Raw genomic sequence first — 21305 nt, 5'->3', positions numbered from 1 at the left:
GTTGCTTAGACACGTTGCTTAGACACATTACATTTTGTTTAATCAATATTTTATGCAGCGCTATCATAGCGCCGCTATGTAGAATTTTGCAGCAAACGAGGAAAGTGTTGTATTGAAACAAGTGCATTATTTGTGAAAATCTGGATTCTAATTATGCCAGCAATAGTTATCAAAGATTATCACTGGCGGCAGACGGAAAAGAAGATAATAATTTATGTACCGCTAAAAGGTCGTCCCAAAAAAGTCGATTTATTCGTCATGGATAATTATGTTAAAGTACGTGACTCTTTTTTTAAATATCTTTCAAAACAATTAGAAGATTTACATAATCAATTTTCCTTGAAGATTAGCTTTTCTCCGTTCATTTTGGAATTATTTCTGTGGGAAAACGTGCTTGAAGAAGACAGTGAATGCACCTTAGCGGATACCGAAGCTATCTTTTCCTTACAAAAAGCGCAGATGGCTCTCGACTGGCCAAGTCTCGAGATCAATGATATTGATAAGGAGCAAAAACGTGGATTTAGAAACAAAATTCTAGAAAAAGCACAAAGTGTCTTAGAAAGTCGTGCGAAATTTAGAAGTGGTAAGGTTCGTGATTATAAGAATTTGTGATATTTATAACGGAGAATCGCCGCTTTGTAATACAATTCTAACAAATACTATGTTATTTCTTTGATTTCCATAGAAAAACGTCAACAACTGCAAAAGAAGGCAGTGAAAGTACAGATTGAGTTAGATACTGATACATTAAACAAGATAGAATCTTTAAGAGACTCTCAACGAAAGGCCGCAATGCAAGATTTTGAAGAATGGCGATCAAACGCGGAAAAACCATTTCTTCAATATATATCTGGCGAGGTGCAAGAAAATAGGAAAGCATACAGGTACTATTACTTTGGAAAGCATAGAAAAAATATTCCTTTTTCAGGAAAATATTGGCTTTATGTCTAATTAAAAAATTTCCTTGAAAGGCCTCCGCTTAAATGGTTCAAAGACGAACATGACCTCGTGCGATCTCGAGAAATTAATTCGAAAGAAGAGGAAGCAGTGAAAGAGATAGAACAAGAAAAATCAGTAGTTATAGAGGAATTAAAAGACGAATCAATTATTGAAGAAGAGATAAAGAAAAAACTAACTGAAAAAAACGAAGATAACGTAAAAGAAAAATTAATTATCGAAGAGAAATTTAAAGACGGACTAACTGTTGACGAAAATTTAACGATAGAATCAATTAATAAAACGAGTCTAAAAGAGGACACAGTCAATGAAGAATTCCGAGGAAAGACGAATACTTCAACGAATAATTCAGCACAGAAGAAAACAGCAATTCCACACGAGAGTTTTAATCTTGAACAAAGTTGTTCCGAGGATTCCGAGTCGGATTATGAAACTGCATATCCAAAATCTTTAACGGGTCCTTTAATCAAAGAAATGGACCAAAAATCCTTACAGAAATTCTATGCGAAAATGAAGAAACAGCGACCAGATCAGAATTTGATCGACAGAGTGCTGAAGAACAAATATTCCAAGATAAACCGAATATTTGATGAACCTGAAAAGGCAGTTCCTCTTCCTAGAAAAAACGGGACCATCAATATTACTTTCTCTGAACGAGCCTTTCCCACTCCAGCGAGGGAGAGTTCTCACGTAGAGGAGCAAGAAGTAAGCTATAATACCCGTGCAATCGTAAATTGCGATAAACATTTCAACAAAAATGTGGAAGTAAATTTTTTGAGTGAGAAATTATCTGAAATTAACTTCTTCTTCTTCTTAGGAAAGGAATTTTCTTAGGAAAAATGATATTTTAACAGGATAAACTCAAAATTTTCAGTTTTAATTTGTTTCAATTTTTTTATGCGTCCTAATGTGCTCCGTATGTTACATACATAGTTTACTTTTAGTGGCTCGCCAAGGTAGCGGAAGCTAGAAGGAAAACTGGATTCGTCGTTGAGGATCTCCGTCCTGAGGAACAGGATCCTCAGTGGTTGAAGGATAAGGGCGAGTATGTCGACAAGAGAACGAATGTTTCACACCTAATTATTCCAGGTTTCTAATTAATTGCTTCTGTATATCGCAGTGATTTCTTCAAGGCAGGAAATTATTTGGCTGCTATTAGCGCGTATACGCATGGAATTAAAATCAGTGATAAAATGGCTGCGCTCTACGTGAACAGATCCGCTGCGCATTATGCTCTTGGAAATTATTATAGGTGTATTGAAGATTGTTCTAAGGTACCATACACAAATGTCTTCCAAGTCGCAAAAAATGTTATTACAATTCTAATGTATCTCTCTTTCTATCAATCACATACTTTGTTCCTGCTTTTAATATTCATAAAAAAAGTACATTCGATACTTAAATGTGCCTTCTTTCGTTTAAATTGCAAGAAAGTGCAAGCAGAAAGAGATATTTTCTTTGTAGGTGCTAGAATTGATGGAACCAAAGTGCGAAAGTAACAGAGTATCGCGTGCGAGATGTCACGCTCGTCGGGGTGCCGCGTTGTGTAAATTGTCTGCACCGCAGCATGGAATTCCCGAGCTAGAAGCTGCCTTGCAGTTGGATCCTAGTAACGACAGCATCAAACACGATCTTTACACCGCTAAACAATATTTTAATTTAAAGGAATAAAAATGAACACCTGTGGTTCGTTTTTCTTAAGATTTTCTTCAGATAATTACAAAAATGTTTCAATTTATCCATTTATTACATATATTATGTAAGATACATGAATCTATAAAAAGATTCTTTTTCTCTGATTTTTCTCACAGTGATAATTCTCTTTTATCAAGGCACGAATTCGTTTTATTCGTTTTATATCAAAAGGAAAGAAAAATATGGAATATAAAACAACGAAAATATCACAGAAGTTCACATATAAAGTCTTCATGTTAAGATTCTTACAGATTCTTATGTAACTTATATTTTGTATTTTGTAAAATAGAAATCCTAATTTTCAGAATTTATTCCTGTTATCTTTTACTTTATCGTTTATATTATTTATGGAGAATTGGTTTTAAAGCTTCCATTACCCAAAGCTTGCAATTTCTAAGTGGCCGATACATCGTCCATACAGGCACACTTGGTGTGCTCCACAGCGTGGATAATTTCGTGATGACGATCTCGTTGTCGATCAATACGATGTCTAACCATGAAGACGAGGCTGACGTTTTTAGTCTCGATCGGTGCGCAAATCTGCATGGGATCAGGACAGCATCCTGATTCTGCACAGCGTGTCAAAACCGTGGATGCCGGATAGAAGATTTCGTCAGGTCCGACGCCTGCAGTCAGAAGATCCTCCACTGGGACTGCTCGTGGTTGAGGCAGAGAACATTGAAATTGATGTACCAGCTGCACGTGGTTCAGGAAAGCATTGTCTCTACATTGAATAAGTATATGTAAGTATAATATTGTATGTGTAAATATACATATCAGAATAAAGACATTTAGAAGAAACGAAGAAATAAAGAAAGTAAAAAGAAAATATAATGAAAAAAAGAAACAAATATAATAATCATTTAATTAATCAACTAATTTTCTCACCTATGATGCCTGCCGATAACGGCTAATGCAATCTGAACACAGATTGCGAGAAATAGAAGCTTCTTCATCTTCAAAATGTGATTTAAGAAGTAAATTCTCACAAATTTTTCGATCAATTCTGCAAATCTGGCTTGAAGAAATCTAATTCTGCGTTCAAATTAACTTGCTTCAATCAGTTTCACAATATATTCACATAAACGTAATCTATACACTTCTGTTAATTAACATAACTTCGTTCTTGAATCTTTCAATCTTTCTTGTATCTTTTCAGAAATATTTAACTGTTCACTTTAACATAAACATCAAAAATATTCAATTAATTTTTTCAGGAATAAGCTCGTCTTCGAGAAATAAGATTCGGTGCTAGAGAGACTCACTGCGGTTGCTGCCGAGCTCTCTGCGATCTGAATTCTTTTCCATTCGGTGTATAGACGTAAGTTTCATCCGAACTGTTCCCTCACCCTTCTTTTCTCCCTTCTCCGATTTCTTTTCTCTTCTTCCTACTTGCTCTTCGATTTCTCTTCGCTCGTCTCCCTGCGAATTCTTAGTAAGAGGAGGAGGTCCGAAGAGAGGTCGATCTAAGACCATTCTCAGAAGAATTCTCCGAGATAACTATAATTATTAGGAGCAGCGAGAGGACGCAATGTTGCATCGCGTGACTCCTTTCTTCCTCGCTTCAGTTCCTTCGTCTTCTGAATGTTCGTCCTCTTTCCTCTTTCTCCTCGATTTATTTGGCCACCTGCTCTGGGAGAGGAGCCCAAAAAGCGTGGTGAAATAAACCGAGGATGTCACCCTTCTTAACTTACCGTTAATTGAAAATCTTGTAGTTCTAAGAACTTGTTATTTGATCTTATCCCGTTTTAACTGAAAAAGTAATTTATCGTTTTATACTGTTATTTGTACGTAATGTAAACATAACAAGAAATCAAGAATCTCATTTAATAACACATTTTTCTTATGAGTTACTTTCTTATTAGGTAACGTCTTATTAAATTAATTAATATTAATATGGCAGCGCCAGAGGCTATATATGCTAATATGACCTATTACAATAATGAATCAATGTCTATATCTCGTCTAGTTGCAACGGATATTCCAATAAATATTCGCCGATCATTCGTGTGATGAAATTCGGAACTCGTAATCTTTGTAGAACCGGTAACGGTTACAACAAAGTGAATGATGTGTCATCATTCACGGCATCCAAGTTGAGGAAGCTACTTAAAATTCCTTGCGAAGCTTTGGCGAGAGTGGGCAATCGATACTCACATGATGGTATTCGTACCATTTTGCCAATCCTGTAACTTCAGGGACTGAGTCACCGTTGAATGAATCACAAGATATGATCGATACTTTCTATAAATCGAATAATCGATACTGTTTATTTTTTATTTTCTGAACGGAGAAGTTTTCATGTTCGTATTAAAATGTCTTGTTATATAATAAATTAAGATCAACAACTAGCATTTCTTAAGAGAGTTCTACGTATTTACATATTTACATTAACACTTTTTTAAATATTTGCAATGTAAAAAAGATTCTTATAATTTAGAAAAAAACAAAAAACATAAATGGAAAAATTACAAAGCAAATTTAATTACACTTCCTACAAGTGAACAATTCTAAGATTCTCTCTCTTCAAGAAATTCAACATGTAACATGCAGTGATTCATAATGATACATGATTGTTTCATTGATTGAAGAAACATAATTTTTTATACATTTCTAGCTACATTAAGATAATTATATAATTACATATTATATGCATCTTACTCATTTGCTGTTAATCAAATGCACATCATAACAGTATATTTATACCATTACGCGTGTTATTATTAATTAATAACAGAGATCTACTTATCAAAAGACGATAAATATTCATTAAAACGCCAAATATATATAGTATATATATATGTATATATATATATGTATATTAGAAAACAGGTAAAAACATTAATAAACAGAATTAAAAACATCGTTAATTAATTATTTAATTAAATCCACAAAACATCTCTTTTTACAGGAATAAAAAAATTGGGGATTTACAGGATCATTTATATAAATTACACATACACACACACACATTGTGTAATCATCATGATTAAATCAAGTCATCATGAATATTATATTCTATTTCTGGAAAAGGGACTCGATGAGTTGCATAAATCAGAACAAGGAAAGAAATTTTGTCTGTGATGTTGAATGAATATACCGTTGAATGAGTGTACCGACGATTCAGCTACGCTGCAGACCTACGTCACAGGATAATACATTACTCTTTTACGTCAGTTTTAATAAGTGTCATTGAGGTATTGAAATCTTTATAATACAGAATTCCTAACAGAAATGCATATTTTTCATGCAAAGAGTTCTCTCTCTTGAAATCTAAAATAGTAGGGAATAAAATTATTTACATAACTAAAAACGCGAAGAATGTCTAGAAAATGTTCACGGAAAGTTCGAAGAGTGTATAAAAAGTATTCAAAAAATTAGAATTTTTGGGATGAGAAATCTTTATGTAAGAGTTATATCACGTTTCTTAATCAAACTGAAAGAACATTACTTGACTAACAGACATTTAGTATTGAGATATTTTTTTTTAGTATTTAGTACATTATAATAATATAGATAATTGAAAAGTATACAGCACTTGCACGCACATTTGTCGAATCAGCCGGTGCAGCATGCAATGATGTAAATGACAGAAGGATGCGTCAGCAATAAGGGAAACCCCTTTCGTGGAAGAAGGGAATATCCTCAATTGGATGTTCCAACTGCGTCACACGGTATGCAGAACAGTATTTCACGGTATCTGATCCTTTCATGACGATTGCAGAATTACCTATGATGAGATCATTCCGCAATTTTAATTTGCAATAAGTATACGTCATTGACTGTGCATTGACCGATGCAAGATACCAAAACTTTGCAAAAGCTTTAAGTGTTTTATTTGTAATAATATATGTTTCTCTTTTTTCCCCTTATCACTATCAACCGTTTATAAGCAGAGTAAATAAAAATAATATAGGAAATTTTTAATTATAACAGATTTTTAATTATCACATCTGATAATAAGAATAATAATAAGAAACAGAATAATAGCAATATTTAGTATAATACTTTTATTATAATAAATATTTATTAAAATCATTTATTATAATAATTTTATTATAATAAATATTGTGTTTTACCTTGCCTTAGTGAGATATATATAAACTTACAAACTTACAAACTTGGAAGAACTATTGCAACGCTATGGACACGTGGCCGCACACGTGGCTCTAATTATTGATAAGAAGGCGCCTGTGATGCATCACAATGAGGTGACTACGATCTTAAGTCGCACATATAATTAACTGAGCAATACATCCTAGTGGGAAACTTGACCACAATGATTGCCAAAAATATTGGATTCGCTAAAAATACACCGTTTATGCTGTCTGACTCACCTAGCCAGATGCTGGTTCCGAAGAAAAAAGAAAAAAAGAAAGAGATTCCTTATAGTTCATCTTGAAATCAATTCTAAAACTACAGAAAGGAATTCTCATCAGAAATATGAAAAGTAATGTAAATATACTCTGAAGCATATATTCTTAACTTCATTATTTTAACAAATCTTTAAATTATTGTAAAAATATTTGTAATTTATGTTAAATTGCATGTATTATAAGAATATCTATAATTTCAATTCAATTCTTCAGCTTCGGCTTCGTTGTATTAAATTCAATTCATTTACATAACATGGACTTGAACTTGACAGCAATCATAACTATATAATTCTATTACATAACTTATAATTTATCGTGCTTATTACAGGAAGCGTAATGTTTTTTCATTTATCATATATAAGCTACAACCTTGATGATATCAAGATAAATAGAGGCCATAAGGTACTGATTACTGTTTAGTTGCATATTGTACGTTGATAGTCATATAATAGTTATTGAAAATCCGAACAGTTTCCGCAAAAAAATCTTTGAAATGTAAATACATTCCACACGTTCCAATATGCATATCATCGATACTAGGAAAATAAATGTGATTGCTGCCGACTCGATCTTTCTACGTTTGATTGCGACTTCATCATTATCATGCGTTTCCGAGTTTTGATTTCTCGGAAAATATACATTTTCCTCATAACATGAATGAGATCCGTAGTACGGATTATAAGTCCTAAAAAAACAAGAATAATACGGATTATATCCTAAAAAAAGGATCTGATACAGAATCTAAGATCCTAAAACTCATAGATACCAGAAGAGAGAGAAGAGTGAAAAAACGACTTCTAGTTCAAGTTCAACTTTGAAGAATTTCAAAGATTCATCAATAATACTAGTAATTACAATTTGCATATGCAGCAAATCCAATTGCAGCACTCACTGGGATGCTATTGATACTAAAATCACACATGCATACCATTAAATATCTTAATTAAAAATATTAATTGAATGAGTATTGATATAAATATTGATTTACAATTTCATTACTAGCTGACAATCATTATTCAAAGTGCAAGGGGTAAAGCAGTAACGACACACTCACGCATGAAACGTGAATGTTGCACAATAAAATGGAATCATCAAGGAAGGCACATACGCGGACTTCACGCGTGCTCTCGAGTGAGGCATGCGTGCAAGCTCTTCTACATATAAATACTCGTGTGCCAGTGGGAAAATCTCAGTCGACCGATATTTGGTGCCAGGAGCTCGTCGCTCATCCACCTTGCTACCTTTATCCAGAAATCAGAACCCAAATTCACGTGATTCCTTCGTAGTACTAGAAGAAATCGAGATCCAATATTAGGGTGAAAAAGGAGAAGAAAATCCTGAAGCAAATCGCACCGCTGTATAAAATATTCACAAAGAAAGAAAAGTCTAATAAAAGAAGAAGTCTCCGTTTCTAAAGATATAATAGAAGAACCTTCATCTCTCCTGTTATCTAAATATCATCAAATTTTCCCAGTAACTCAGTGTATCTTTGAGCCAAGGATTATTTGGGACCAGTAGGATCATTGAATCTTATAAGTTCAGTGATTCATAGTGACTACGAATTTTTGCGGCTTAGGATCTACTGATTAGTCTAGTGCGGTCAAATATAGTTTGATCCAAAAGACTATGTTTTGTGCACCTGTCAACCTGTGTGATTTCTGCGTGGGCCAGTTGTTTTGGCCTGATATGATCCTCTATTGGAGTTAAAAATATATTTTTTGAATTATCGCTTTGTGTCTTGCAAAGTAATTTGTGAGCTCCACTTTCTGACGAGCCAGTGAATCAACTGATCAATTCTTAGTGGAATCAATAATGAGGGGAAAATCGAGCAAGGAGTCGCTTCTTATATTTTTTATTCTGATCCTGACAACGATAGATCAAGCAATGATGGTCCTGGCAAGTCATCATAACGGCCATCATCATCGGGTGTCAAGGAAGATTCATCTGCCACGTGCGATGGAGGCTACCAAAAGATTCCCATGCAGAGATCCCCAGTCGAGATCTTACAACGTGAGGGATCTGGTACAGAGCATGCAATCCAGCGAGAGCCCGAATCGACCGGTGTACATTGTGTTGAAGAGATGCGACAGTCATTCAGGCTGCTGTACCAGCCCTGATCTCAGTTGCGCGCCGGTACAGTCGTCAATCTATTACGAGGAGGTGGAGGTGGAGGTCTGGAGCCTGTTGACAAATAGCACGAGGAGGACGTGGATCAGGGTTGAGCAGCATGGTAGATGCAGCTGCGAAATCAGCAACTCCAGTGATAGACTTAGAGCGGACATCCAGCCACCCGCTACAGAAATCCTTTGATCCTCAAGAGGTTCCTTGGATCTTTCATCCAGCGAATAGAAGACTGCGAGTGCACTGGCCGGCAATCAAGGCAGTCACCTTGCATTTTCTCGATGAACAACATTTATGGTACAAAAAACTAACAATGTCAATGTGACAGTGCATTGCCAATAGAAGTTAGCTAACCCAAAGTAAGACTGAGATTAATCTCTTAACGTTTTAACTTGTTACAATTAAGAAGCATATCGGAGAAAGAAAGAAGATTAAGAAAGTATGATCATCGTTACTACTGAATTATCTGCAAGAAGTTTTGATTACCAGCAGTGCTAAAGTTTAAATAAAAATTAGCGTGAGATGCCAAAAGACATTAGTTGACTATTAGTTTATATGTGAGACTGATGTGAGATCAATCAAACTATATGGAATTAAGATCCTTGAAGTTTCTTCGAATAATATTTGCTAATCTTCTGTACATCGATAATTGATTGTGACATAACAAATAAGAAATAATAAAGGTGAAATTATGTAGCAGACATATAGATTCAGAGATGTCCAAACAAACTTGGATTACAACTAGAAGAATCATCAATGGAAGATCGAAGCATGGTGAAGATATAAAGAAGCTGTCTAGATATTTGATAAGTGATTATAATTAATATAAACGAACATATTATGCTTTGAACGATGAATTATCATCATGAAGAAGCAGAAAGTGAAGAAAAGTCTTTCAGTAGCAAATTTAAGGAAATTAGTTTCCTCTTGGGTTTTTCTTCCTCGCAAAGAATATTTCGATTCTTCAATCGATCAAAGTATGCCTTATGTATGTAAGATATAAGAAGTATCTATTTTTATCATAAATATTTATATATTTCTTCTTATCTTATTTATATATTTTAATATAAATGCACTTAATAGACTTAATAAAATAGTGCCATCTTCTTTTTATGTGATTTAGTATTATAGAGAAATAGAAAACTGTTAAACGCAACATGTAACGTAAAACATCACGTTACTTCTTTTAAACATCTCATATACTTTAAAATGTTTTAGCTATTCTAAACAGTTACACTTAAAGTGAGATTCAGTAATATTATATATAACTGTATTTCACATTTGCCTCACTGAATTGTGATCGTGAACGTCTTAGAGACATCTTAAACATTTTAATAATTAACTTTTTTTTACATTGTGATACAAAGAAATCATATCAATTTCTAGTTATAAAATGCGTTCTGTAAAAATCTATATAAGATGGCGTCGGAATGCTTGTATCACGTTTAGTCTGCTGGATTCACGTGCACTTCCAACTTTATATTAAACTAATAGCATCACAAAACTGATAGCTACGTTTAATGCTAAATATAACTTCACTATATATTCGCCACTAAATGCCATACTGTTCGCGCGTTAAACACAGAGTTTATACTAGTTAAACAAAGTCCAGACGCGCAACAGAAATAACGCGCTGTGTTATGTGTAAATCACTCTGTACACGGAATGCCGTTAAAAGTTAAAAGTGTACATTTATATTAAAAAATAATTTTTTACCTTACGTAAGAGCAATTTTTCATGACTTAACCATCATAAAATAAAATACTCGTTTTTCATTTAATTTAGAACGGATTTTAACAAAACAACAAGTTTTGATGCGTATGACATTTACTTACCAAAATTATCAAAATTTGATAATTTTATTTTATAAAAGATTTTATTTTATTTCATAAAAGTTTATAAGAAGATGGACTCAATATTTGTTGAGGAAAAAGCAAGCCTAAATTAGTCATAGCTGTAAAAGTGCAAAATTTACACTTTTTTATGTGATAAAATTTCGTATCAAAAATATCGCAACAGCATTGTCGCGCATTTATTATCGCGATCGGCAATAATAAATAAATGTAACGAAAGAATTCAGTATTCCCGTAGTATGTAATTAGTGAGTATTTAAATGTTAATTTAATTTTTGTACTAATTAATTTATGTATTGAGCAACTTATGCAATCAAAACTGTAATGTTTATAAAAAATAAATCGCAAATTTGGTTATTTTTACACTATAACTTGTACAATTGATTTCTACATCATATATTCTTCAAATTTAATTTGTAGCAAATGTCTCTGAGTTATAAATTAATATTACTTTTTATAATAACAATTCCAATTGTTACCTAAAGTCTATCTGCAAAATGAAAACATTAAAGCAATGCAGAGTCTCAATATAGTTTGAAGAACAATATAAAAATAGAATTACGTTGATGCTTTGCAAGAACTGTTACGTCGACACTTGTAAGCATCCAACGAAGACACTCTCTGGCGAAAAACATAATAGAAATTCACATACTGAATCACACATACTGCCAAACTAAAGTTCGGATTGTACATATGTATAGATTATTCTTGGAAATTACAGTGTGTATAATAGAAGCCTTATTTACCTAATATAACAGACTTCTGTATGAAAAAATAAAAATGGATCTTGAAATTTTCAGGAGAGAAATTTTAAGAAGAATATTTTATATTGTTAATCTAGAATTTATTAATCTTCTCAATTTTTTCTTTACGAATGACAAAACTTTTGTAAAATCACTCAATCCTTAAATCTTTTTAATATAAATAAGATCATAAGCTGCAAAACTGGACTTGTTCAAAAACAATTATCTATTCAGAAAAAAGGACGCGAATATAAGAGATAGCATAATATTTCTATATAGTCCACATATTCTTTCCAAAGAGTAGGAACACTATTTATTACATAATAAACAAAAAAACAGTTTATTGGAATTTTCTTTACTTGCTTAATAACATATTGTCACCATAAACCTATACAGAATGTCTGGCGAATAAAATGTATCGTTATATTATATTATGAATATCGACCATAAGAGTACTTCCCACGCATTCTTCGACCTCGGGTTCCTCGTCCTCGTCCACCTTCATTGGTAGTCCCCCTAGTTGAATGTCCTCGTAGCACGGGTTGTCCTTCGAACACAGAGATATTGCACATTAATATTCGTTGTTTTGGAAGTTCTCTGGCGAGAAGTGAATACAATAATTATTAAATAATTGCAATATTAATATCAATTAGATGCATTGAAATAAAGAACAGGTTATATATTTTTTAAATAAAGTGTTAATAAAAAAGAATTTTTCACTTCCAAGATTTACACATTTTTATGGTCAAATTACCTGATTTTTTAATGAAAAATGCAATTAAAAAGATGAGGTATTCGTTTTGTCTTCAGAAGTGAAAACTTGGTCGCAATTGTCGCTTACCTCTACCTGACTGGCTTTCTCCCCATACAATCGGTGTAGGCCTAGCGCTTCTCGCTGCTCGGAAGGGTGATCTCGGCGATCGTCTTACAGTTACTCCTCTGGCACCGTTGGAGGCAGCTGCAGCTGCTAGACTGGCTGCCATTGTCCTCTGGCGAGTGTTACTAGACGGTGACGCTTCTGCTTCACGGCTCTCTTCTTCGACGTCATCTTCAACGATCTCGCTTCCGGCTTCTTCCGTTGCCTCTGCTGTGTCCACAGAATCATCCTCACCGGATGTCAGAGCCACTGGTTCTTCTGATCGTTTCTCGCCCTCCGAACTCACTCCTGTGGAAAAAAGCGATAAAATTAATATGGAAATAACATTATTTTATTTTTCTGAGGACTACATTTTATGACAAATTTGAGTAGTTTAGATTTGATGAAAGACCTTCGCTTGGGGTTGCACTGGATTCTGTAGCTTCAGTTGAACCGCGTTGCTGATCGTCCGCACCCACGATGCGGATGCTCGGAATGCTCGGCTCCTCAACGTTATCGCCGGAAGTAGCCGTTATAGTGATGGGTGCTACAGACGCAGTAGTTTCTTGTTCTTCCGCTTGACTGCTACTAGTCTATTGCAATAAACGATACAGTTAAAGTTAAGGGATATTAATTATTAATTGCATTTATATTATTGCATTTGGTAGAAAATAATAATGGAAAATAGAAACTTTTCTACCGAAGGTGGCAGATCTGCAGCTGGCGAAACCTGAAGAGGTGTTGTAGGCACGCTACGACCAGTACCGCCATCTTCGAGCTGTGCCAAATCCATTCTACTATCGTCCAAGCTTTCTTGGACAACCTGAGCTACTGCAGAATTTGATGAACCAAAGATGGTTCTGGTGGCAGAGCCAGTGGGTGTCGTTAGAGACGGCGTTGAGGAAGCTGTTGTGGGCGCCGATGGATCCCCGAAGGTAAAACGACCCTGAGGAACCTGTGGAGAGCTCACAGCTTCCCCAAAGCCGTCGCGACGTGGCACAAAGAGAGTAGGCGTACTAGGTACGATACAGTCGTCGCCGCCATCTTCGTACCCTTGTTGTGGCTTTTAAGAGAAGAAAGAATGACAGGAAATTGGATGTAAAGTATATTTTGTAAGGCTTCATAGACGGAAGTAGTGTCTTGAGTACTCACCAAAAGAAGATGTTGCTGTTGCTGTTGTCTAGGCATAGGCGCGATTCCTCTCGACGATCTAGCTGTAAAAGACGTTGGTGGTTCTCCAGTGGGGCCAGCACTACTGATTGCTTCAGACTGTTGTTGATTGGTAGGAATCGCCGCTTGACCTTGTCTAGGAACTTCAACGCTGGTGGAATCCTCCTCCATGATAATCTCCACCTCGTTATTGTCCCGTTCAACCTCAACTTCAACTTCGTAAGGCATTTCTTCCTCTTCTTCCATCTCCTCGTAGGTGTCGTTATCGAATTCTTCTTCCTCTTGGGTCTGGTGATTTCCGCCACCTTCACCTTCATCGCAATCTACTACCACTACACAGCCTTCCTCCACTTCTTCATCTTGATCCCTCTGGCTTGATGTAGGCACCTGATGCCAATAGATTAGTTAGAAAATTACTTAAACATTATTCGAGATTGAGTCAAAATGTTTATCGTAAATTTATATCCTTATCATCCTTATCATACTAATCTCACCTGGTATTCGACCTCTGAAGCGCTGGCACTTGCAGTTGCGCTGATATCCGGTCTGCTTCTTTTTGGTTTCGGGCTCTGTCCTTGCTCCTGCCGTCCATGATCTACCCCTTCAACTATACCGGAGCCAGAAGCGGTCGAATCCAACCCTCGAGGTCTCTTAAGTCCTGTAGAAGCTTGAGACGTGCTGACTGACTGTGTGGAACTGCTCGCCACTGTCTGTTGTTGATCGCTGACGGCAACCTGCTGTTGTTGCTGTTGTTGCTCCACCCTAGGGCTTACCAGCGCCACTGCTTGTTGCTGCTGCTGCTGTTGTTGCTGGCATTGCTGCTGTTGTGACTGCACGTTTAACGTTTCGGCGCTCTCGGGGTCCTCTCGCTGTGTCGACTCGGCCGACTCGCTCAACTGTGGTTGTACTGCCAACTGACGAAGGCCACTCGTTTGTGCACTCTGCGAAGAACTACTTGTACTCGCCGGCTGAAAGTCGGTCAAACTGCTAGTCGGCGAGCTAGTTTCCGTAGTGTGTACCACTTGTTGCTGCTGCTGTTGCATCTGATGCGGCGCGACCATGACCGGTGCGCCGGCAGTAGTCGGCAACACGGCAACCGTTCTTGACTGTACCACGACGCTCATCGGTCTGATACTTGCCAGAGGTGTTTCTGCTCTAGCAGACATCGGCTTAATGTTCGCCGTAGGCGGCTCCGTAGTGGCGCTGACACCGCTCCCTCCCGATAGCTGCCTCTGAAGCTGAGTAATCCGTTGCGAGAGCGTGTCTTTCTCCGCCTGTATCTCGGATTTCTCGTGCTCCAGTCTGGAGATGCGGGCTTCCAGCTGTGACTTCAACGCCACCAATCGCGCGTCATGCTCCGTTTCCGGGTCATCCTGAACTCCCGCGCTACCGCCAGCGGATTCTAATCTCGACTTCAGATCCAACAGCTCTTTCTCACACATCTTCTTCGATTCAGTCAACTGCATAATTTTCGTCCTAGCACCTTTCAGAACTTGTTTTGCCCTCTCCTCCTTCTCTATACTGCTACGGTTTATAGCTTCGATTTCTTTTCTCAGAGTCTCCGTTTCGTTCTGGGCCGCCGTTATTTGATGGGTTAGTTCGTCTATTTTCGTCGTCAGTTCGATGTTTGCCTGGCGGAGTTCTTGACGGCCTTCCTCTCTCAGTTGATCTTCACGTTCTTGCATGATTACGGAACTGTTCTCGTTCCTACTTCCCTCATTGCGGTTTTTCTCCTCCTCGACGCTTCTCGCAAGTTCCTCAAATTGCGTCTTATACTTCTTGGCTATTCTGCGAATTTGCATTTCTTTGCTTCGAATATCGCTGAGTGCAGTTTCCTTATCATCTAGTTCCTTTTTGAGCAACATCAAGTCCTTTACTTTTGAGGATGAGTCGGCTAATGCCTCATTAAGTTCGTGGCCCAATTTGCGTGCCTCTTCCGACGCCCGCAGCATCTGCTCATCCTGAGTTTGTATTTGTTTTTGCAACTGTACCAGTTGTTCTTCGAGTTTCGCTTTCTCCACTTTTACCTGATTAAACTCTTCACTTCTCTTCGCATGAATCTCCCTTTCCGATGTCAGCAATTTGCTGAGATTCTCCCTCTCAGTCTGAAGTCGTCGCCAGTCTTCAGGGCTGGCTTTATTTGCCCTTTCTAACAGCGTGTTCGCCCTTTGCCTCCATCTGGTTGCCTCGCCCTTCAAGCTGGTGTTCTCTTCTGCCAAAGCTTCGGTTTTGGCTGTCAAATCTCTGGATATATCCCGAAGAGGCACTACTTCTTCCGATAAAGCGTTGACCTTGGCCGTAAGTTCGTTGACTTTTGCGCTCAGACTATCCCTTTCTTCCCTAAGAATGCGATTAGAATCGGTAATAGCGTTCAAAGTCTCCACTTTGCGCAACAATTCGGCGTGCTTGGAGGTGGTCATCACGTCAACCTCGGATTTCTCTCGTTCAGAATTCAGCAAACTTTCAGTTTCCTTTAATCGTTTCTCTGCCACCTCGACCTGCGACTTCAATCTGAGATTTTCTGCTCTAAGAACGTCGGATTTCGCTAAAGCTAAATCCTTCTCCCTTCTGAGGTACTTCATAACCCGCAACAATTGTTCCACTGACTTGGAATCTTCCTCAAGAGAGGTGAAACTTTTATTCAAAGTTTCCAAACTGGTGTCGGGGCTCTCCCTTCCGCTTATCTTAGTCTGCTGGCTCTGCATGATGGCTACTCTATCGCCCAATTCCTGAATCTGGTTATGCAGAAGCGCATTCTGTGTATCTAGATCTGTGATTCTCTTATGAGTTTCTTCAATCTCGCTCACAAACCTCTGCTCTCTTTCTTTCGAAGCTGATTTCTCAACTTCCAGAGCTTCCACCGCTGCGTTCCGCTCTTGAATCAAAACGCTAAGCCGTTGCTGGAAATCTTGAGCTTCCTCCTTCAGCTTGGCTAAGATCTAAAAAGACATTTACGTAAATAAGAAGTTTAAAAAGAATTCAAGAAAATTAATGTACTTGTTGCTGGACTCACTTGCAAATCGGCCGAGTGTTGCATCATCTCCCTGGTGTACTTGTCTTCCGCCTCTTTAGCTACAGTAGACGCAGTTTTCACGTCGCCCTTCAGCAATTCTAATTCGCCTTTCAATTCATCCAACTCCTCCATTTTCCTTTCGGCCTCGGCCAGTCTCTCTCTCAGTTCCAAGTCGGTTTCTTGCCTGCCATTCGACACCCTTGACAGATCATCGCTAAGATCTTTCACCCTCTTCTGCAGCGAAGTAATCTCCACGCGTGATTCCTTCAGAGCATTTTCCAGCTCCTCTTTACACTTGTTATACTCGGCTGTCAGCTCCCTCAGCTGCGTTTCCGCGCTCTCGGCAATGTCACAGTACTGCTGATTCTGTTGTCTGGCTGTCTTTAATTGTTCGGAGAATGACTTCATCTCCGCTTGCGATGCACTCAGTTGCATCTCCAACTCTTTTATTCTCTTCACAAGACCTTCCTCTCCCATCAAGGGCTTAGAGATGGAATGAGTGGCTGCCTGGCGCAGTTTGTTATTCAGTGCCTCAATTTTCTGACTGTTTTGAGCGTCAGTTTCTCTCAGTTGATCGAGCTCCGTCCTCAGTCTCTCGCATAACTCGCGCTCTTCCTTCAATCTCTCTCGATCGGTCGCCAATTGTCTTTCCAAGTGACCTGCTAGTTCCCTGAAGCGGTCCTGTTCCTCTTGCAGACGACGGCGAAGAGCAGCGCACTCCCTGTTGGCATCATCGAGTCTCTGCTCAGCCCTGAGATGTCCTTCAGCCTGGACTCGCTCCAAACTGGCCTTGATGGATTCCATGTCTGCTTTAAGTAGGACTTGAGTCTGTCTCTCCCTTTGATAAACTTCGCGTTCCTTCAGGAGACGTCCTTCAGAATCCTTCAACATTTGACGCTCTTGACGTATGTTTTCCAACTGAACCTCGGCCCGCGACAAGCGAGTTTGAGCAGCGAGAGTCTCGTCTTTCAGGATCATGATGCTCTGCTCGTGTTTACCAATAGTGACGCTGTAATTGGTGCATTTTTCTTCAAGGACCTTGATCTGAGACTTGTAGGAAGCAACATTGCCCTGCAGAAGAGTGAATCTCTCATTTGCAGAATCCAGCTGCGCTCTCAACCTGCAACATCTCGCCGAATTCGCCTCCGCCTCCTTCCTCAGTCTATCCACTTCCTCGCCCAACATCTTCTCGTGCGCAGTTCGTTCCTTCCGGTACGTTTCGTACTCGTCCGAGATATGTTTACATTTGTCTTCGGCTTCCTGCAGCTTCTTGGACCATTCCTTTTTCTTTTCTTCATCATCTTTCGTTGCTTTCAGCTCCTCTTCCGATTTCGATTTGCTCTCTTCGGCGTTCTCTTCCAGTTCGTCTTTTTTCTTCTCGGTAGAGCTTTTTAGCGTCTGTTGGTACATGTTCTTGTACATGTCCCTTTGTTTCAAAAGATTATCCAGCATCTTCGACTGCCTATCCTGTGCAGTCTGCATTTCTGTAAGTTGTTCCATATAACGATCCAGCTTCTCCTTCATCTCGCCCGAATTTATCTCGTCAGTAGCCCGTTCGATCTCTTCCTGCCTCGAAGATAATGCGCGGACAACGGCCAAGAGCTTCTGATTATTTTCTTGTAGCTCCTCAATGTCTTTGAAAGTCACCAGCTTCTTGCTGATAATCTGCGATGACAAGATGTCGTCTGTGTCTACGGAGGATGACAAGTTTCGGGTTTCTATACTGGTACCAGTGCGGCTTTCTTGGACCTCTTTAAGGAGGAAACATACCTGCAAGAACATAAAAAAAAGGTCTATGAACATGTCAGGATATCAACTTACTATCACATTACTGCGTAGACTTGTATATTTCAAAAAAAGTTTTTATAATATATTATTATAAAATTATTTTATAATGCATAATTTTTATAATACAAAAGAGATAAAATACAACTCACTTGTCTGGCCAGATCGGCGAGTTCCGTTTTCAATCTCTGATTCTCCGTTGTGTGATGCTTGGCGAGACGGTTAGCCTCGTCAGAACTTTCGTGCAGACGCTGGTTCTCCGCAAGCAGTTCATCCAATCTAGTGGTGAGCGTTGCAACGTTCGACATGGCCGTTTCATAATCATGTCGTTGTTGCTGCAGCAATGGCGCCTTCTGCTCTAATTCACGAAGGATCACGTCCATCTGAGATTTCAGGCGTTCATTCTCCTCTCGTTCCAGAGTCAGTTCATTGGTGACTTCGACCAATTGAGTGTAAATTTGCGTAAGGCTCAGACCCTTTCGCAATACTCGGCTTGTTATGGCTGCTGTTGGTGCCAGTTGTTCTACAGCTTGGTCTAATTTCTCTACAAAATTTTAATATTATATACGTATGTGTAATATAATATGTGAAATATTTAGTAAAGAAAATCTAAACAATCAAGAATATCTCATATTATTAATCAACGCATTAATTGTGATAGAATGGAAAACTATGCAGTCTACCTTGCTGGATATTCTTCACCAATTCGTTAGCGTGTACCAATTCCTTTGTCAACTCCTGAATACTCTGCTCCTTTTCCTCGATGTCTTGCTTATGCTGTAGCTCCAATTGGTTATACTTCGTTTCCAAGAGTCCATACTCTTCCGCAGTGCTGTCTACGAGTTTCTGCAGCTCGCTCGCTGCATTGGAGATCGCCTCAGCCTTGGCATTGGCATCGTTCTTCATCGATTCATATAAACTAGTCAGATTTTTCTGTGCACTAATCTCTTTCTGGTAGGAATCGTTTATGGCGATTTCGTGAGCCCTTTGCTGCTCCACTTTCTGGACTAGCTCGTCGCATTGCTTCTGAAGAGAGGAAACCGACTCCCGCAATTGGGAACTGGCTTCGTTGGCTATACGTAACTCCTCCTCACGCTGAGACAGTTTGGTATCAATTAAGAGTGCTCTGGCAGATGCTTCAGACCTTGCCGTCTGCAGTTCAGAGGTCCTCTTGGCTAATTCCTCTTCGAGACCCGCCATTTGTTGGGAAAGAAGCACGCGTTCTTGCTCCAGTCGTTTTTCTCTGTAAACGCATGGGAAAATTAAGCACAAAAAATTAAAGATGTTATTGAAATTAATCAACAACAAACATATCAATAAAAATTTCACACCAAAGTATGAATTACGAATAAATAAAACTAATAAAAATAAATACTAAAATAAATAATAAACTGTAATGAAATAAAATGAACAGAATAATTGTAATATATGCGTTAGAGACATTTGATATTTTTACGTTTAAAACATAGATATACTACTCTTTTAAACTTACTTAAAATCTAAAGTCATTTCTCGACTGCGAATTTCCTCCGTGTCAGCTAGAGTTTGACACTTTGCTGCAATGGCAGCTTGAAGCTGAGAGCTCAAGGAGGATAATTCGATGCGCATCCTTTCAATCTCAGTATCCCGCCTTTCAACTTGCAGTTGCAATGCATTTGTATCATCTGTGATTGTGTCCCTCTGTCTGCGTAAATCACCATTTTCCTTCTCCAATCTGTAATTTATGCATTAAATTTTTTGTTATGATTATATAATAAATATGTTATTAAAAATATGAATAATATATAAAAAGCAACCATTTAATTTTTAATTATTTTGTATAGTAATTATTTGAATATATATACATATAGGTTATATAGGTTATATGTGGCATTACCGTTTTACAGTTTCCTGCAATCTATGTACTTCATTCCTCGCATCCTCAAAGCTGTTAGATATCTCTACATTAGTCCTTTCCACGAACTCAAACTTTTCCTTGTACTCGTCACAATTCGCTTTTTGCTCCGCAAGTTCTTTCTGTGCCTTTTCCAAGTTTTGTTCTGCAAACCAATGTACCATACAAGTTCTCCCTTTTATTCAGGTAGATTTTTTTACTTTAGCTTCCATTGAATTTACAATTAAAAAGTTCTCTATATTGTAATAAATATAGTATCCACAAAATATCGTAGTTAGATGAAAATAACAAAAGAGAAAGAACAGAAGGTACAAGAACCTCTTGAAGTGATGTATTTTTTAAACATTCAAAAATAGAAAATATTCAAAGCGACGTTCGCCTTACCTAAATTCCTTCGACACGTATCGAAAACCCCTTTAGCGGTTAGAAAATCGTCCAATTGTCCGCTGCAGTATGTTTGAATTTTCTTTAACAGTTCCGTCGGAATCTGCGCCAATTCTTGGTCATTCATTATCGTTCGAAGAACGGCGGAATTTTCTTCGGCTGACTCCATGTCGAATTATTCATCAAAAATGGATCAATAGTAGAAGTTTACGGTTCTGCAGCCAGATTTTCGGGTGAAATTATCAAAATCTTTTCGGCTAGTACTACATTTGCGGCTTTCGCTAATAATTACCGCGTTTTCCTCGGTTACCGCTTCTTTCCACGCACTGCAACACACTGTAATGCAAACTTGTGAAGACCAACGCCGTTCAACGTGCCGATACAGAATAGCCAATAGCTGAAGGTAGAGCACAAACTACAAAATTTCTAGTGGTTTATTACTAGATCGTTGCGATTCC

At 37.8% G+C, this 21305-nt stretch overlaps 4 protein-coding genes across 9 annotated transcripts; 2 read left to right on the top strand and 2 right to left on the bottom strand.

Annotated features, from left to right (window-relative positions):
- Positions 1-10: 10 nt before the first annotated feature.
- Positions 11-2959, top strand: LOC105279713 (dynein assembly factor 4, axonemal). 5 transcript variants are annotated; one of them, XM_026971478.1, is made up of 7 exons: positions 11-276; positions 346-583; positions 686-884; positions 972-1662; positions 1902-2002; positions 2078-2231; positions 2422-2959. In XM_026971478.1, exons 1-7 carry the CDS (start codon positions 154-156, stop codon positions 2626-2628), a joined length of 1713 nt encoding a protein of 570 aa, XP_026827279.1. In that variant the 5' UTR covers positions 11-153; the 3' UTR covers positions 2629-2959. The 5 variants fall into 5 exon arrangements, with proteins under 5 accessions (XP_026827279.1, XP_026827277.1, XP_026827278.1 ...); XM_026971476.1 differs by having other exon boundaries at positions 11-583; XM_026971477.1 differs by having other exon boundaries at positions 2078-2568.
- LOC105279712 lies at positions 2686-5487 on the bottom strand. The gene is made up of 2 exons (XM_011339657.2): positions 3541-5487; positions 2686-3376 (listed from the first exon to the last, which is right to left on the bottom strand). The coding sequence occupies exons 1-2, from the start codon at positions 3606-3608 to the stop codon at positions 3046-3048; spliced, it is 399 nt and encodes a 132-aa protein (XP_011337959.1). The 5' UTR covers positions 3609-5487; the 3' UTR covers positions 2686-3045.
- A 3324-nt stretch (positions 5488-8811) lies between these two features.
- Positions 8812-11370, top strand: LOC113562326. Its single transcript, XM_026971481.1, has one exon. The coding sequence runs from the start codon at positions 8841-8843 to the stop codon at positions 9336-9338; it is 498 nt and encodes a 165-aa protein (XP_026827282.1). The 5' UTR covers positions 8812-8840; the 3' UTR covers positions 9339-11370.
- A 462-nt stretch (positions 11371-11832) lies between these two features.
- Positions 11833-21247, bottom strand: LOC105279716 (nucleoprotein TPR). 2 transcript variants are annotated; one of them, XM_026971470.1, is made up of 13 exons: positions 21140-21247; positions 20848-21062; positions 20446-20608; positions 20062-20283; positions 19253-19812; positions 18722-19113; positions 16785-18554; positions 14266-16710; positions 13754-14158; positions 13302-13664; positions 13014-13194; positions 12587-12910; positions 11833-12292 (listed from the first exon to the last, which is right to left on the bottom strand). In XM_026971470.1, the coding sequence occupies exons 2-13, from the start codon at positions 21014-21016 to the stop codon at positions 12177-12179; spliced, it is 7110 nt and encodes a 2369-aa protein (XP_026827271.1). In that variant the 5' UTR covers positions 21017-21062; positions 21140-21247; the 3' UTR covers positions 11833-12176. The 2 variants fall into 2 exon arrangements, with proteins under 2 accessions (XP_026827271.1, XP_011337969.3); XM_011339667.3 differs by having other exon boundaries at positions 20848-21233.
- Positions 21248-21305: the final 58 nt, after the last annotated feature.

This window comes from Ooceraea biroi, chromosome 7 (genome assembly GCF_003672135.1).
Source record: "Ooceraea biroi isolate clonal line C1 chromosome 7, Obir_v5.4, whole genome shotgun sequence".
Classification (NCBI taxonomy): Eukaryota; Metazoa; Arthropoda; class Insecta; order Hymenoptera; family Formicidae; genus Ooceraea; species Ooceraea biroi.
This window is presented reverse-complemented; position numbering and strand designations above follow the sequence as displayed.

Coding starts and splice junctions, on each gene's coding strand:
- LOC105279713 (XM_020031815.2), top strand. CDS start 154: ATGCCAGCAATAGTTATCAAAGATTATCACTGGCGGCAGACGGAAAAG. Junction 1,663..1,901: donor CTCACGTAGAGGAGCAAGAA/GTAAGCTATAAT, acceptor GTTTACTTTTAG/TGGCTCGCCAAGGTAGCGGA. Junction 2,003..2,077: donor TGGTTGAAGGATAAGGGCGA/GTATGTCGACAA, acceptor TGTATATCGCAG/TGATTTCTTCAAGGCAGGAA.
- LOC105279712 (XM_011339657.2), bottom strand. CDS start 3,608: ATGAAGAAGCTTCTATTTCTCGCAATCTGTGTTCAGATTGCATTAGCC. Junction 3,377..3,540: donor GTTATCGGCAGGCATCATAG/GTGAGAAAATTA, acceptor TATTCAATGTAG/AGACAATGCTTTCCTGAACC.
- LOC113562326 (XM_026971481.1), top strand. CDS start 8,841: ATGAGGGGAAAATCGAGCAAGGAGTCGCTTCTTATATTTTTTATTCTG.
- LOC105279716 (XM_026971470.1), bottom strand. CDS start 21,016: ATGGAGTCAGCCGAAGAAAATTCCGCCGTTCTTCGAACGATAATGAAT. Junction 13,195..13,301: donor CTGCAGATCTGCCACCTTCG/GTAGAAAAGTTT, acceptor TTATTGCAATAG/ACTAGTAGCAGTCAAGCGGA. Junction 12,911..13,013: donor CAGTGCAACCCCAAGCGAAG/GTCTTTCATCAA, acceptor TTTTTTCCACAG/GAGTGAGTTCGGAGGGCGAG.